The sequence below is a fragment of the Struthio camelus genome, chromosome 12 (assembly GCF_040807025.1).
Source record: "Struthio camelus isolate bStrCam1 chromosome 12, bStrCam1.hap1, whole genome shotgun sequence".
Lineage (NCBI taxonomy): Eukaryota > Metazoa > Chordata > Aves > Struthioniformes > Struthionidae > Struthio > Struthio camelus.
In genome coordinates this window covers 21,543,511-21,557,562 of record NC_090953.1, presented here as the reverse complement: position 1 = coordinate 21,557,562, position 14,052 = coordinate 21,543,511, and the positions used below count along the sequence as shown (strand labels likewise).

Sequence of the window (14,052 nt, the reverse complement as noted above, 5' to 3'; positions counted from 1 at the left end):
ATACAACCTGTAAACTTAAAGCTTATTGCAATCAGCTCAAAGCATCAGACAAGACAGCAGCCTAGGATTACATAAACCAAAACAAGCAATAGGACTTTGAAAAGTCTTTATTTTTTTTCCATTTTGTGCGTAACGATAACTCAGAAGTTCTTTAACTAGAATAATCTAAAGGAAACAAGGAAGCAGCAGCAACAGTATATGCATTCAAATGAAGCTAAAATTCTGTTTGAGACCACTGTATCTTTTGTATCTCACAGAAGGAAATGTTACCCTATTAACCAAGCACAGAGCGTGCAAGGAAAAAAGCTCGTTTCCCTTCCTAAACACACGTTGTTAGACTGTTTACAAGGTTGGGATGCTTACGTTACAGAGTGGCACTAGACAAAATTAACTCAGAGGGATTTTACTTCTGCAACAACCAGCCTAAACAGTCTTAATAGAAAGTAACTAAGCGGTATAATACCTATTAACAGAATTAAGCTTTAAGAAGCCAGTTCTGGCAGTAGTGATAATCCTGTACTATAGCCATGAATTTTAAAATAGGCATTTTATTGTGGGATGTACTAATGGAAGCATATCTTAAAACGCCCAATAAGACTCGTTTGTATCACCCATACGCAATAAAGAAGGGAGGGAAAAAAGTTGCTTTTGTGCTCATTAAGCTTCAGTAGCAGAAGAAATTCTCAGATCTGCTTGAATAGCAGATGAAAAACGTTTCTGGAACCTGGGCACCAGAGCCAAACCTTTGATCTCTCTTAATCCCTTTAGGAGTAGTCCATTACATTCAGAGCTTCTAAACTAAATTTACTAGCCAATACAGTAAGACACATTGAACAGACTAGGCATTAAAGGAAAGCACACTACAAAAAGCATTTTAGCTGAAGTCTGGATGCTGAATGGAATATTTAGTATAAATTTGCAAAGTTCATACTTCCCCCTTCACAGTATATAGCAGAAATAAATGTGTATAATTTGCTCTTCCCGAGGAGACCGCGGTTGTAAATTAAAGTGTGTTTCAGTGAGGAAAACTGAAAAGAATTATTTGGATAGTTAGCTTTGAAAAATAATTTTACTTTAACATTATTTCTCATCTCTAGCTGGTTTATGTTTTTGTTTTTTTTTTTTAAACAAATAGATTAAGTCTCTAGAATTTTGCATTTCTTTATTCATGTCCTTGAAGGATGAAGTTGTATTTCATGGATCACCAGAGCACCTAAAAGTGTTTCCTCATTGCTTTTAACACAAAATTGTTATTTAAGTAAGTAAGTTATTTATACCCGTTTCTTTTTATAAAGATCATTTTGTGCTATTGTTAGGCTGAAAACCTATCTGAGACCAATAAAGTAGGTTTTAAGCATTAAGGTGCCTTTACAATTCACTAATTCTGTTATTGTTATATTTACACAAAGTTTCTTCCTGGAAAGTAAAAACCATTTAATTGAAATGGAAAATGGTAGACAGTTACAATGACAATAAAATAATTCACCTGGACGTAAAAAAGTTCACCAGATAGAAACAAATAAATAAGACAAAGCACTTTTGGAAAAGTCCACTGAAAGCAGGCACAAGCATCATTTGTAGCCTTTTGGGCCGTATTTATTAATGGAGAGGCCCTAACTAAAAAGTTTGCTCTCTGAAGAGACAGGCAAACTATATGCATATAGATATCAGGTTACATATAGTGTACTTTGTATGATGTGTCCTTTAGGAGTTAATACAAGCAGTACGAGCAAAGTTTAGTCTGTGTCCTGTACTCTGCGGCAGATCTCCTCTGTGAATTCTGAACACTTCGCGTTACCTCCCAAGTCTTTTGTCAAGACCTGAAGGAAGAAAGACCAACATTATTAAAGTGTTTAATGCGGCTATTCTTGCCTCTAAACATTTTATCTTTCATATGTAGTATATGGATACTAAATATGGATAAAAAGGAACATATTCAGGTTGAGATTCTCTACATCCCTTATAGCTTTCATCAGTAAGGACTATGAAAACTACAGTACGTAGAGAAAGCGACTATGAACATCAAGTGCTATGTTATCACAGTGTTAACATTTCAGCATCATTTTTTCTTAACTCCAAATAATGAAGGAAGTGAATTTGGCCAGAGCTTCTAAAGTCTCTTGGCCACAAAAGAAGTATACAAAATTGAAAGTAGTTACATTTTCATGAAAAGTTTGTCCTTTGGAGATGAAATTCATATATATATATATATATATGTATAGACTCAATGCAAAGGCAAATAACAGAAGAAGTGTCATTCCATGAAGTTTCTGTTGTTTGTTCTTAAAAGGAGAAAAAGCACACAGATAGGTCTTGAAATGCTCCATGTTAAGAGTGCTCTTAAGTTTGCTTAGTTTCATCAAGAGATGGAAAAACGCAGAGTTAAAGAAACTTGTTGATCAAGTACAATTCTGGTGCAATGAGGATAGTAAAATCAAAAAAAAATGTGGTAACAAGATTACTTGTCCAACCCTCCAAGATTAAAGCAGTCTAAGAGGTAAATTTAAATTATTAGTTTTCCCCTTATAAGACGCACACGCACAGTTCCTAAATGGCATGGGGGAGGAAGGAAGGGGGGAGAGAAATTGCAAGCACATGAGGCAATAAAGGTTACTATTTTAAGATACTGTCGTTTCAACTACGTTTTGCTTTTTTCCATTTAAAAATGTTCTCTTCTTTGTGAACATATAATAACATTTTAAGCAACTAGTAAACAAGTAGCCATGTCACAAAACTTGCATTACGTTATCTTCCATAGAATTACTGACCTGCAGATGGAGGATTTCATTTCCAGGGCAGTAAATGGGTGCTTTACAGGAGCACCTCTTTATTCACTTGTAAGCTTAGATTTTTTTTTAACTGGCTGCTATACACAGTATGATAGCTGCAAACAGACCACTTATGAAACAATGACGACTTTTCATTTAAGCATGTTTGTTACTTTTAATTATAAAGCAGCTTCTTACGCTCCTGCCCCAGATGATTGCACCAACATGGCTAACTGCTGATCCTCTTTAACCACCATCTTCAGGATCTTCCCAACTATGTTTTGATAAGGTGGAAGTCAAAGTGGATAAGTGAACCGACAACATTAAGAGTACAAATTCAAGTCAGGCTTCGGGGCGCAAGCCAAAAAAAAAAAACAACACCATTTATCCATTGGGGTTTCTAATCTGGAGACACTTACTGCCCAAGGGAGATCATATACAATCTTGAGCAGAAAATAAGTACTACATGTAGTTTTGCCCTTAGCTATTCCTTTGTAGTCCCCAAAGAAGCCAAAGCAGTTAGGAGGGAAAAAGAAAATAATTGACCTGAAGAACAGGAGCAGAAGTATTACATTCAAGACTGAGATGCTATAGAAGAGACGGGTGAGTAAGCCTGTAAAGGCAAGTGAGGATCCTTCACTTCAAGGTCCAGATTTACATTTATAAACTCTGTATGCGTTATAAACTTCACAAGTGAAATACTACTAGTTATCTAAACCTCTAATTCCCTTCCTGAATAACAGATATCCAGTTCTAGCTTTTAGATTAACAAAAGCTGGGGATATGTGAGACAAGGGTTGCTGAGAGATGAGGAATGCTACAACGTGTCCCTATTCCTGAGCTGGGCACATCTGGTACCACCGCAGGTAATATAATTGCTATTATCAGAGATAACAGAGACTCATTCCTCTGCTCCTGTGGCACGGCCCATGATTCAGGCCAGCACATCTGGGCATCTGCTGTTTTGATGTTCTAAGTGAATTTTTGCTGTGATGACAGAGTGATTCTAGTTCACTGCATGTATTTGTGCACCCTCGTATTACCTTTCCATCTTTAATTGTATCAAAGCAAGCTGTCTCAATTTTTGTGGCATGTTTGTGCAGTCCCATATGACGCAACATCATTACAGCACTCAGAAGAAGGGCAGTTGGATTTGCCAAGTCTTTTCCAGCAATGTCTGGAGCAGTTCCATGAACCTAGAAATAAAAGTGAACCTATCTATTATGAAGTCAATGTGTTGATTGAAATACCGTAAGCAATTCAATGCATTTAAGCCACTCCTCATGCACAAAGCATATTAAAATAGGATTTACATCACTGATACAGTTAATGGAAAGGAGACAGAAAAGAGCAAAACAATTCAATTCAAAGGTATGGGAAAGGGGCACTAGTTCAGCTTAACGTATCTCAGTAGAAATAGGAATCAGATACCTAATACCTCCCAATTGTGGTTCTCAAATTCTATTTCACAGAGGGTGTTTGTTTTATGAAAAAAAGGGGAAAAACAGAGTCAGTAAAAGCACATGGAAAAACCTACATATAATACATAATTTAACTACTCTCTATGGATAAAGTTTCAGCATCCTCACAGTAAAAAAAAAAAGGTTTTACAGAGAACTTAGTTAAATGACAGTCATGTTATGTATGGTGGACAAGTTTTAGGTTCTCAAGTTGAGACAAAATAGTCAATGCTATTTTACCTCACAAAAGAAGACTTACCGATTCAAAAATTGCAACTCCATTAGCACCAATGTTTCCACTTGGTGTTACTCCAAGACCCCCAATCAATCCAGCACATAAGTCACTGAGGGGAAAAAAAGAAATTCCACATGCAATTGCCTCTTAACAAGGTATTAAAATATTTGTGTGCATTTTATTGCAACAGTAAAGAGCTTATTTTATCTACCAACCTACCAGTCTGAGATCTTACCAGTCTAAGAATAATACTGGGAAAAGAACAGATACTGTAAGCCACTTGTACTCCACTGGAACATTTGAAAGTTGTTAGTAGAACTACCAGTAGAAAAGACAACTTAATAAAGAAAAATTAGAAGGAAATTCCAAATTCTAGAATAAAGCTGACCAAACCAAGACAGATAAGCACAACAAAAGGTACTCAAAGCATGGGATAGTTGTAGAAATCTCAAAAGCTAGGAAAAAAATCTGACATCTGACAGTTCCCTGTAACTATCCAAAAGCCTTACTTCCCGGAAGATGCAATAGAACTATTTTTCGTATGTAACGTCCTTCTATAAACGCGCCAGAATTTTGCTCAAGGAGGCAAATCACAAGTAGTTTTAAAATGTGTTATACGTAACTTAAGGAGTATGTGCCAAGTAATACCAGAACAGTTACCCCCTTCTCTGTACTGAGCAGTCAGTGAGGCACAAGTTCACAAGTCTGACATAAGTGGGGTTTCCTCCCAAATTAACAAGGGGAAGGATAAACCCACTATGCCTACAGTCATCATACAGTACTCTCAAAGATGAGCACGCTAATAAACAAGAATCTTAAAACGCGGATATTTTAGCATACCATTTTATTGCCTACCTGTTAGTTGATGTATGACGAATGAGCAGAAAAGTTTGGAACTATTTTAAATTTAAGCTAAAATAAACTTATTAGCTATATTCATGTAGAGTCTGGGAGAGATTTTATAAATCATCATTTGGCTTTTAATCTAATTTTGATTCAGTCTATTTTCTTAATCTCGCCTTGGTCATACAAAGAGAAGCAATGCTGTATTATACACAAGAGTTCAGTTTACGACACTTAGTTTTACTAAGCAGTATTTAACTGAATTTACACTTTACTGAAACATTTTACAGAATATAAGATAGCTACCAATGGATTTTGTCATCAAGACATCAAGTGCTGCTAGTATTAAAGAAGGAAGTATTAAAATATTAGTGTTAAAGAAAAAAAATATATAGAAAATAAGGCCTGGTAGGACATGAAGAGGCCATAGAGTTGATTTTTCAGTAACTATGCAGAATCATGTAACTGTATGGCTTGTTTGCTCAAAACATGATGGTCCTACAGTCATCTTACACAATCTGTTTTCATGCCTAAGATTAGAAAGTCTAATAATAATGTCTAACTAAGTGTTCTTTATTACAATTTAAGCCATAAACTTATTCATGCATTTGGAGACGTTTCCCTTCTGCCTCCCTCCAACCCCAAGACACGTGAATAACGTTCATAGTCTCCATCATCGGGAGCTTTCTTCTTTAATAAGAAGCACATTCTTATGATACAGCTCCCCTCAATAACACACTAATAACTGAAGTGTAATAATGACATCTTTTCTTCCCATTTAGATTCCAATTTAAAAAGATTTAAACTCTAGATGCAGAAAACAGTCACTCATCTGCCTAGCATATACCCTGAACAACAGTCTGGAAACTTGACAGTATTTCACATGCTGGGTTAGTTAAAATCGAACTCTCCATACCTGAGGATGTCACCATACAAATTTGGCATAACAAGCACATCAAATTGTGATGGATCCTGAACCATCTAGAAAGAGGACACTTTTATTAAGATTAAGAAATTAAGCTAAAAAATAACCGCAATTAAAACTGCTAAATACTCACATTCAGACACACAGTATCCAGATACATTTCATTAAATTTAATATCTTTACAGTTTTCTGCTGCCTCCCGGCATTTTCTCAAAAAAAGCCCATCAGACATTCTCCTGCAATTCAATAAGCAAAAGAATATTACAGTTTTTGAAAGTAAGCAATACTGAAGATAAAAACGACTGCATGCAACAGAGGATTAAATAAGAATACTAGAGTACAGAAACTTAATCAGCAACCTCTTAATTAGTAATGCCTTCTGTTAAATATAAATAATATTTTAAATATATTAAAGTCAGAAGTTATACCTTTTAAATTCCTTTAAATGCCTTTTAATTCCTTTAAATAATAGGATACTACTCATTGGGAGTATGATTATCTCAGAACTACTGTATATCAGCAGGACTGGAAATGCTTTCTGCATAGGCTCCACAGGCTAGTATTGAATAATACTCCCTTCTTTAACATACTTCCTAGAAGACCTGTGGCAGTTATGGCCTTGAAGGCCTATTTTAAGATTGCAGAAGACTACTTGACACACTACCCCCCCTTTTAAATTCCCACCTAAAATGTAAAACGAAAAACGTTTTTGGATCAATTGTTTTAACATAGGCATACAGTAACTCTCAAAATAACTTATATTCATTTACTAAAGGCTTACTGAGTTTGTAAAGGTGGTGTCATGTAATACCACAGGATGTGATTCTGTTCACTACAAAGTGCTTTGGAAGATACCAGCCAATTTCACGCTCACTTTTTAATTCATTTCCTAGTTTAAGATTATTTTTAAAATAAGGGCTTAGGGAGGAAGTCAGGGGAATACTAAAAACATTAGTATACAATTATTATAGGCCTATCGATACTGGGTCAGTATTCCCCACTTTACTTATAAGGTCTCCCACTAGCATGAACAGAAGTTATACATCTGAGGAAGATTAATGAAGTTATTTATCATTAAAAATATATTACTGTTCATTGTTTTCTCAAAAACAAGCGTCGACATACATAATATTTGCCTTGTGCACAGCAGTAACGTGACTTCTCTGATTATTTCTGGCGTACTCAAAAGCAAATTCTGCAATACGCTTGCTTGCTTCTTCTGTGATTAGCTTGATACTTTGCACAACACCATCAACAATCTGAAAGACAGTAGTTGCATTGCTAGTAAAAGTGCAAAGTTAATTTTAAAATCAATGGAATGAATGTTTGGGACAACAAAATATCAAGAATTCTGAGTTGGGTAGTCTCCACAAGGCATTTCACAAGAGAGCAACTTCTTTATTGCTAGAGAACTTAACCAAAAAACCTTCTTAGTACTAGGCAACTTAAATAGGCAAAGTTATCATTAATGGAACATAGAAACCCTGCCAGAAACACAACATTTCTAGTAACATACCACATGCTCAATTCCACTGTATTCGCCTTCTGTGTTCTCTCGAATTGTGACAATGTTTACATCTGTGTATGGGGTTTTGTATCCTTCAATTGAGACACAGGGGCGGACATTCGCATAAAGGTCAAAGGTTTTACGCAGAAGTAGATTCATTGATGGGTGCCCTGCAGCAATTGGGGTTTTTAAAGGCCCTAAAAGCAAAACAAAACCAACCAAACAACAAACAAAAAACAAGAATGAGTGAGAGATAAGCCCCTCTGTAAATTTAGAGTTCAAACCACAGATAAAATTCTGCGGTACTCTTGCAGAAGAACTCCAAATTCCTATTTAACTCTTAGGCCAAAATGCTGCAGGAATTCTTGGTGCCCTTAAGAGTACTACACACTAATATTAATCAGCTGTTTAAGGGCCAAACCATGATCCCTATTTCACATGGAACAGGAGCTTTTACAAAAGGTTTCACTGAAAACGACATAAAAGAGGTGAAGTAAGATACTACTCGTTGGGAATATAGTTATCACATAACTACTGTATATCAGCAGGACTGGAAATGCTTTCTGCATAGGCTCCACAGGCTAGTATTGAATAATACTCCCTTCTTTAACATACTTCCTAGAAGACCTGTGACAGTCATGGCCTTGAAATGAAGGCCTGTTTTAAGATTGCAGAAGGTTACTTGGCACACCGGCCCCTATGATTAGCCATTTTATTGTGCTGCAGATGAAGGACTTGGGCTTTTAAATCAGACCCACAATACCAACAACAGTATTTGCTATCTTTGTATTAACCCTGAAAATACCTTTCAGTCCCATTTTGTTTTTATCCATGGATTCTTTGGCATCTGGAGGTATCATCCACTTTCCTCCTGGTCCTTGGATAGCTGTAACGTTCCTCTCTTCCCACTGAATAGGTGCCTAAACGCATTGGTCACATGTTAACTTCAATACCATGACTTTTGCTTCCAGTTTTTCCTCCCCCTACACCAAAATGGTGCCTAAGGAATTTTACTTGAGCCTTCCTAAACAATTTTTCCTCTGGTGAGTAACACTAAGCATGAAATATTTGAACTTGAAAAGAAACAAAACTTTTAAAATGTTATTATATAATTGATAATGGAATAGTATGAACAATATCCCAGCATAAACTTGAATACCACAGGATGCCTCCCTAGGTATCCCATACACAGATATCATTAGAATTGCATATACACGGTACTTCCTTCAGCTTGCTACAGCTGTCTAGGACGTCGTATTTTCAAGAGACAAAAGACATCTGAAAACTGAATTATTTCAAAACTGATCATCCACACTACCTATAAGACAGTACATAACACAGATGCATGTTATCTAACCGAAAGTCTACAAGTGTCCCACAATGCTTCCAGAATTTACATTCACCACGAGAATCATCTATTTGGAGACAGGCTGCCCACCTGTTCATTTCATCAGGAAGGACCATAAAGGAAAAGACACAAGGGCTTTTATAAGCAAACAGAATCAGTCTAAGCATAACATACTAAATGTGCCCCCTTAAAATGAACAAACTGGACTAAGTTTTGCAAACGTGCGCTTACACACAAACTTACGTTTTACTCCTCCATGTCACTCACCTGCACAGCCAAACTATTATAGGGCTTTATGTATAATTAAAGAGAACTTCACCTTTTCCAAATCTAAGCTGGATAGTTGTAATAGAGGGAACATACTTTGGTACCATTAGTAATATGAAACAATTTAACAAGTTTCTTTCCTGAAAAGCTTTATTTTCTCCCCAGGAAACCTGACAAGTTCTGATGAAGTTCCTCATGTAGGTACCAAAACAGCCCTCGGATATACCCAGTTTGCCTATCTCAGAAGTGAACGTGTTTGACACTACAACAGACTAATTGCAGAAACGTTTCTAAGAATAAGCTAGTCCTTCCACACATGCTTTGATCTGCACTGAGAAATCAAAATGTCTAAAAGAACATCTATCAGTTGTTCAAGATTACTGCACCAACAAGATGATTTCACATGATATATTGAGTTCATATTTCCAAAAATTCAAAACAGCATTTGCTCTCAGCTCTCTACTCCTCAGCCAGCTAACAGTTCCGAGCCCTTTCTTCCATTTTTTGAAGCTTCTGACTCTTTCTGTTGCCAAGTAAAAGTCTTAATAGCTTAAACATGACTTGATATTTTGCAAGGTAAAGGAAAAACACTGTTAATGCACCTAGTTATGGCTTGGTGTTGTAACCAAACTTACAATATTCACACTAAGAAAAATAAGCACTTACTTTGGCGGCATCAAAGATCTTCATGACAGCAGCAGAAATCTCAGGTCCTATGCCATCTCCTGGGATTAAAGTTACTGTTTGCACCTACGTAACAAAAAAAAAAAAAATGAAAAGAAAAAATGCAGTAGTACAACTAATGAATGCTGTGTCGAATGCAGAAATCATTTTCATGTGCTGCAGGAACCAAGCAACTGCTGGAATAAAAAAGAAAGTTCCTGTTGCCAAAAATAACTGTACAGAATAGCAGTAATGGACAGAAGCAAGAATGACTAGCTTACTTTCAAAGGGAGGCTGCAGAGGCTTTAAGAGAATTGTTAAAAAACCTGCCTAGAAAGAACTCATATTCTCAAAAGACAAGTTTAACCTGAAAGGCAGGTTCCTGCACAGTACTCCATGAAATAACATGCTTACTTCTTGGAAATTGGAGAGGAGATAGTATTATCTCGCTATGGCTCTGTTACCCATATACCTCCAGTATTCTCAACAAACTCCAGTGATACTGATCCATGTTAGAGAAGTCATTCATCTTAAAGTCTCAGGTTTATCTAAACTTCTCATGTGAATTCCTAAAAATCTCAGATCAATTTTTAACAATGGCAATTTTTTCCCCCCCTAATGCCTACAGAATTTCCCAGTCTTTTATCATCCTCAGGCAGATGAAACAGACTGCACAGCTCAGGCTCAGGTTAACAGGGAAGAAAGTATTCCGGTTTGGTTTAAAAAAGCAGGATGATTACTATTTTAGTCCTTTGCACCCCTCTCTCTTTTTGTTTTGCTTAAAGATTTCCAGCATTTTGTAGAAGCTCTTTATTACCTACAAAAAAAACCGCTCAGATACAGCATTATTTGCAAAGCCCAATTACAATTAAACTCCAGGCAAAATATTCTGAATTTCAATGGATATTTTGTGACTGATTTTTTAACTAATTACAGCCAGAGAGTTTCACTGTGCAAAACAAAAGATGTGGAGCTTCAGATAAAAGACCTGAACTGAAAGCTCAGCAGCAATGTTAAGTACATAACTAACTGAATCCCTTTAAGATTGGTTTTGTGCTGTCTTATATTCCAGTTGCTTCGCAGTACAGCAGGACTACACGTGAGCCAGAGGAGACTACATCCTAAACATTAGTGTGGTATAGAGAGACTGTAAGGTGCCTCACCTTCTAAATCCTTCTGTACTATATCAGCCATGAGCTACAGTTCAGCGTCTCCTCTCCACTAACTGTTTTACCAGCTTCCAATTAAAAGCCACTGTTTGTCCTCAAACTTAAGTCTCGCATAAGGGAGCGTGCAGTGGTGGTGAGCCCTGCATCTGCCTGAGAAATTTTCAAGGCCATCTTCACTGAGAAGAAGTCTGTGAGCACTTTAAGCACACACATAAAGAAAGTAAAACATCTACAAAAAAATACACAGTCATCATCTAAAACACGTTAAAGAAGGCCTTGAAAAGGCAGACTTTTCTACGCATGGTATACTAAAAGCAGCAGTATTTAAAGTAAATCTATTGCTTACAGGAAAGTCTGCAAAATAAAAAGAAAATTAGAAGCTTCTCAACAATCCTTCTAATTTGCCCATTTCCAAATTAGTTTCAGAAGAACTGGCTTATATCCAGATTTTGTGAAAAGTTTTCATGCCACTTCTATCTTGTGCTAGAGCCTGTCTTAGCTTATCACTTTTCTGTAATATGCAATTCCCAAAGACAGCAATTAACCAACATGAATCCAGCATGGCATTAAGAGCATATATGCTCACTTACTTAGGCCTTGTTTTTTGAGAATGTAAAAATAATACAGTGATCTTGAAGTAAGTTTCTGAGGTCATTTCTTGAGAAACTTCTTAAAAGAAAAAAATTGTACTATTATACTCACAGCACTACCAAAACTTCTGGTCACCTGTTTTTGGTTTTTGAAAGCACCTAGCAACCGAGAAACCTGTAAGAACATAAAACAAAAAAGATACTATTTTACTACACAAATGGTTATTTTAAAAGATATCAATATTGCAGCAATTCTACATTTTAAAAATCACAGTTTCATTTTGATTTTCATACTTATTTGAGATGAAATTTCGAGTAGAGTAACTAATGCTTTGGGAAGTTGCTCAATAACATGCTGGACACTAATACCTCATGTGGGTATTAGCACAAGGTAAATCCAGCGCGGCCACAGTTTGAAGTGCACCATAATTTCTTATCTTGCCTGGGGATACGGGGAAATTGCTGCATAGTAATCCAAGTCCTTAGATACTACACATTTAAAATAAGCTTGCAATAACCCTAGGAAGATGGATAACGTGCTGAGACTTAAGATTCATAAGAAGCAAAGTGAGAAATCAAACATGAAAACTTCAGTAATAGCTGTGTGGATGACATATTTACACATTTGAGGTAATCTTTTCAAGACTTCTTTGCGTTAGCCTGACTTCTATTTCATTGAAATTGGTGAGAATTTTGTTCTCAGACCTTTTACATCTGTGTTGTGTGCTTTAACCTCCTGCATGCCTGACAATTTGTAAAGAGTGGTTGAAGTGCACATGAAAGACAAAAGAAAACTCACCTTGGCAATGAAAATCACCATCTACACAGTTCTAGTCAAAGAATTCCACTTTCTAACATCTGACTAGTCAGAATTGGCATAAAATTTCCAAATAGAGAAGGTACCTCAGCTGGAGTTCTTGCCTAACAGAGCACCAAAGACAAAATCCCCAACCGTATCACTATAGGTAACTGACTACAGAAAAATCACAGCCTCCCAATCTTATCCTTTTCTTCAGAATTTGTCATGCCTCTATGACTTAAGAGTCAGAGGATCTTCCAACTGTAATCAGACTCACGCTACTTCAGTTCTACCATCCTCAGCTGCATAGTCTGTTTGCAGCTATCCTGGCTGCGGGACAGCATTGGCAGTTTGTCTCCTGTCCAATTTGCACTTGTATCTTCATTGACACCTATGTTAAATATAGCTGGACAGCAAAACTATCTGGGCACTAGCAGAAACGATCAGAAGTAATATAATTCTCATGGATATCGTAATGAGTACTGTGGAAAAAACAAGCTGGAATTCGTTTCGGCCTGCGGCTCAACGTGACACGGACAAGGCCGTTACCGACAGGCGAGTACCGTTTCTCATAGCAAGCTGTATATTGGACTCGCAGGCAGCAGCTGGAGCAGCAAACGGACTGAGCTGCAGAAGCCGAAGTGCCCGCACAGTACGGTTCTCGCTTAGGGACCGGGATTCGTTTTCCAGGGCAGCCCTGGAAAGAGCGGGGACAGAAGGGACCGGGAGCGCTGCCTGCCAGGAACGGCGGCCCGAGCGGCCGCCACCCGCTCCCACCCGCCGTCAGCTCCCCGCGGGTCTTCCGCGCTCCCCGGCGTGGCCTACCTCGGGCTACTGGTATTAAAAGACGCAACAGCGATTCCGTCTGCTCCAGGCAAAAAGGCCTCTTGGAGGCACCCCCAGGGACAACCGCTGCTCTGCGCCGCGCTCCAGAGCCAGCAGAGCCCAGCGGGCGGGCACGGGGGGCAGAAACCAACCCGACGGTAACAGGCGTCTCTCCTCCCCCCCCCCCCGGAAGCCTCCGTGACAGCCGACACCCCACGCGCCCTTCCGCCGCGACCTTCCCGACCACCATTTTATCCCCGGGGCACCGCCGCGGGGCTCGGGAAGGGCGGCCCGACCTCCCCCGCGCCGCCGGGAGCGGCCGCCTCCGGCCGTTGGCGCTAACGGCCGCCGCCGCCGCGGGGGGGGCGCGGGGGCAGGGGGGGCGCGGCGGCGCCGTGACCTTGCGGCGGGGCAGGTCGGCTCCGCGGCGCCGCCGCCAAGGTCACGCGCGCGCCCAGGCCCCGAGGCGGCGGCGGGAGGGGGACGGGGACTGTCCCCGCTCGCTTACCGTAGGCATCCACGCGGCCGCAGCCATGATGCTCCCGGGCACCGCGACGCGCGGAGCGAAACCCGCCAGCGCCCGCGCCCGCCCGCCTCAGCCACCGGAACCGGCGTCCGCACGCCCCGCCCCCGCGACCCCTTAGGCCCCGCCC

General features: G+C 39.0%; 1 protein-coding gene across 2 annotated transcripts; it reads right to left on the bottom strand.

Moving 5' to 3' along the window:
- Window positions 1–89: 89 nt before the first annotated feature.
- Window positions 90–14,048, bottom strand: IDH3A (isocitrate dehydrogenase (NAD(+)) 3 catalytic subunit alpha). Of its 2 annotated transcripts, none has more exons than XM_068958096.1 (11): window positions 13,908–14,048; window positions 11,888–11,950; window positions 10,020–10,103; window positions 8,544–8,658; window positions 7,748–7,935; window positions 7,357–7,490; window positions 6,365–6,467; window positions 6,223–6,287; window positions 4,488–4,572; window positions 3,812–3,964; window positions 90–1,820 (listed from the first exon to the last, which is right to left on the bottom strand). In XM_068958096.1, exons 1-11 carry the CDS (start codon window positions 13,932–13,934, stop codon window positions 1,737–1,739), a joined length of 1,101 nt encoding a protein of 366 aa, XP_068814197.1. In that variant the 5' UTR covers window positions 13,935–14,048; the 3' UTR covers window positions 90–1,736. The 2 variants fall into 2 exon arrangements, with proteins under 2 accessions (XP_068814197.1, XP_068814198.1); XM_068958097.1 differs by lacking the exon at window positions 13,908–14,048 and adding an exon at window positions 13,400–13,739.
- Window positions 14,049–14,052: the final 4 nt, after the last annotated feature.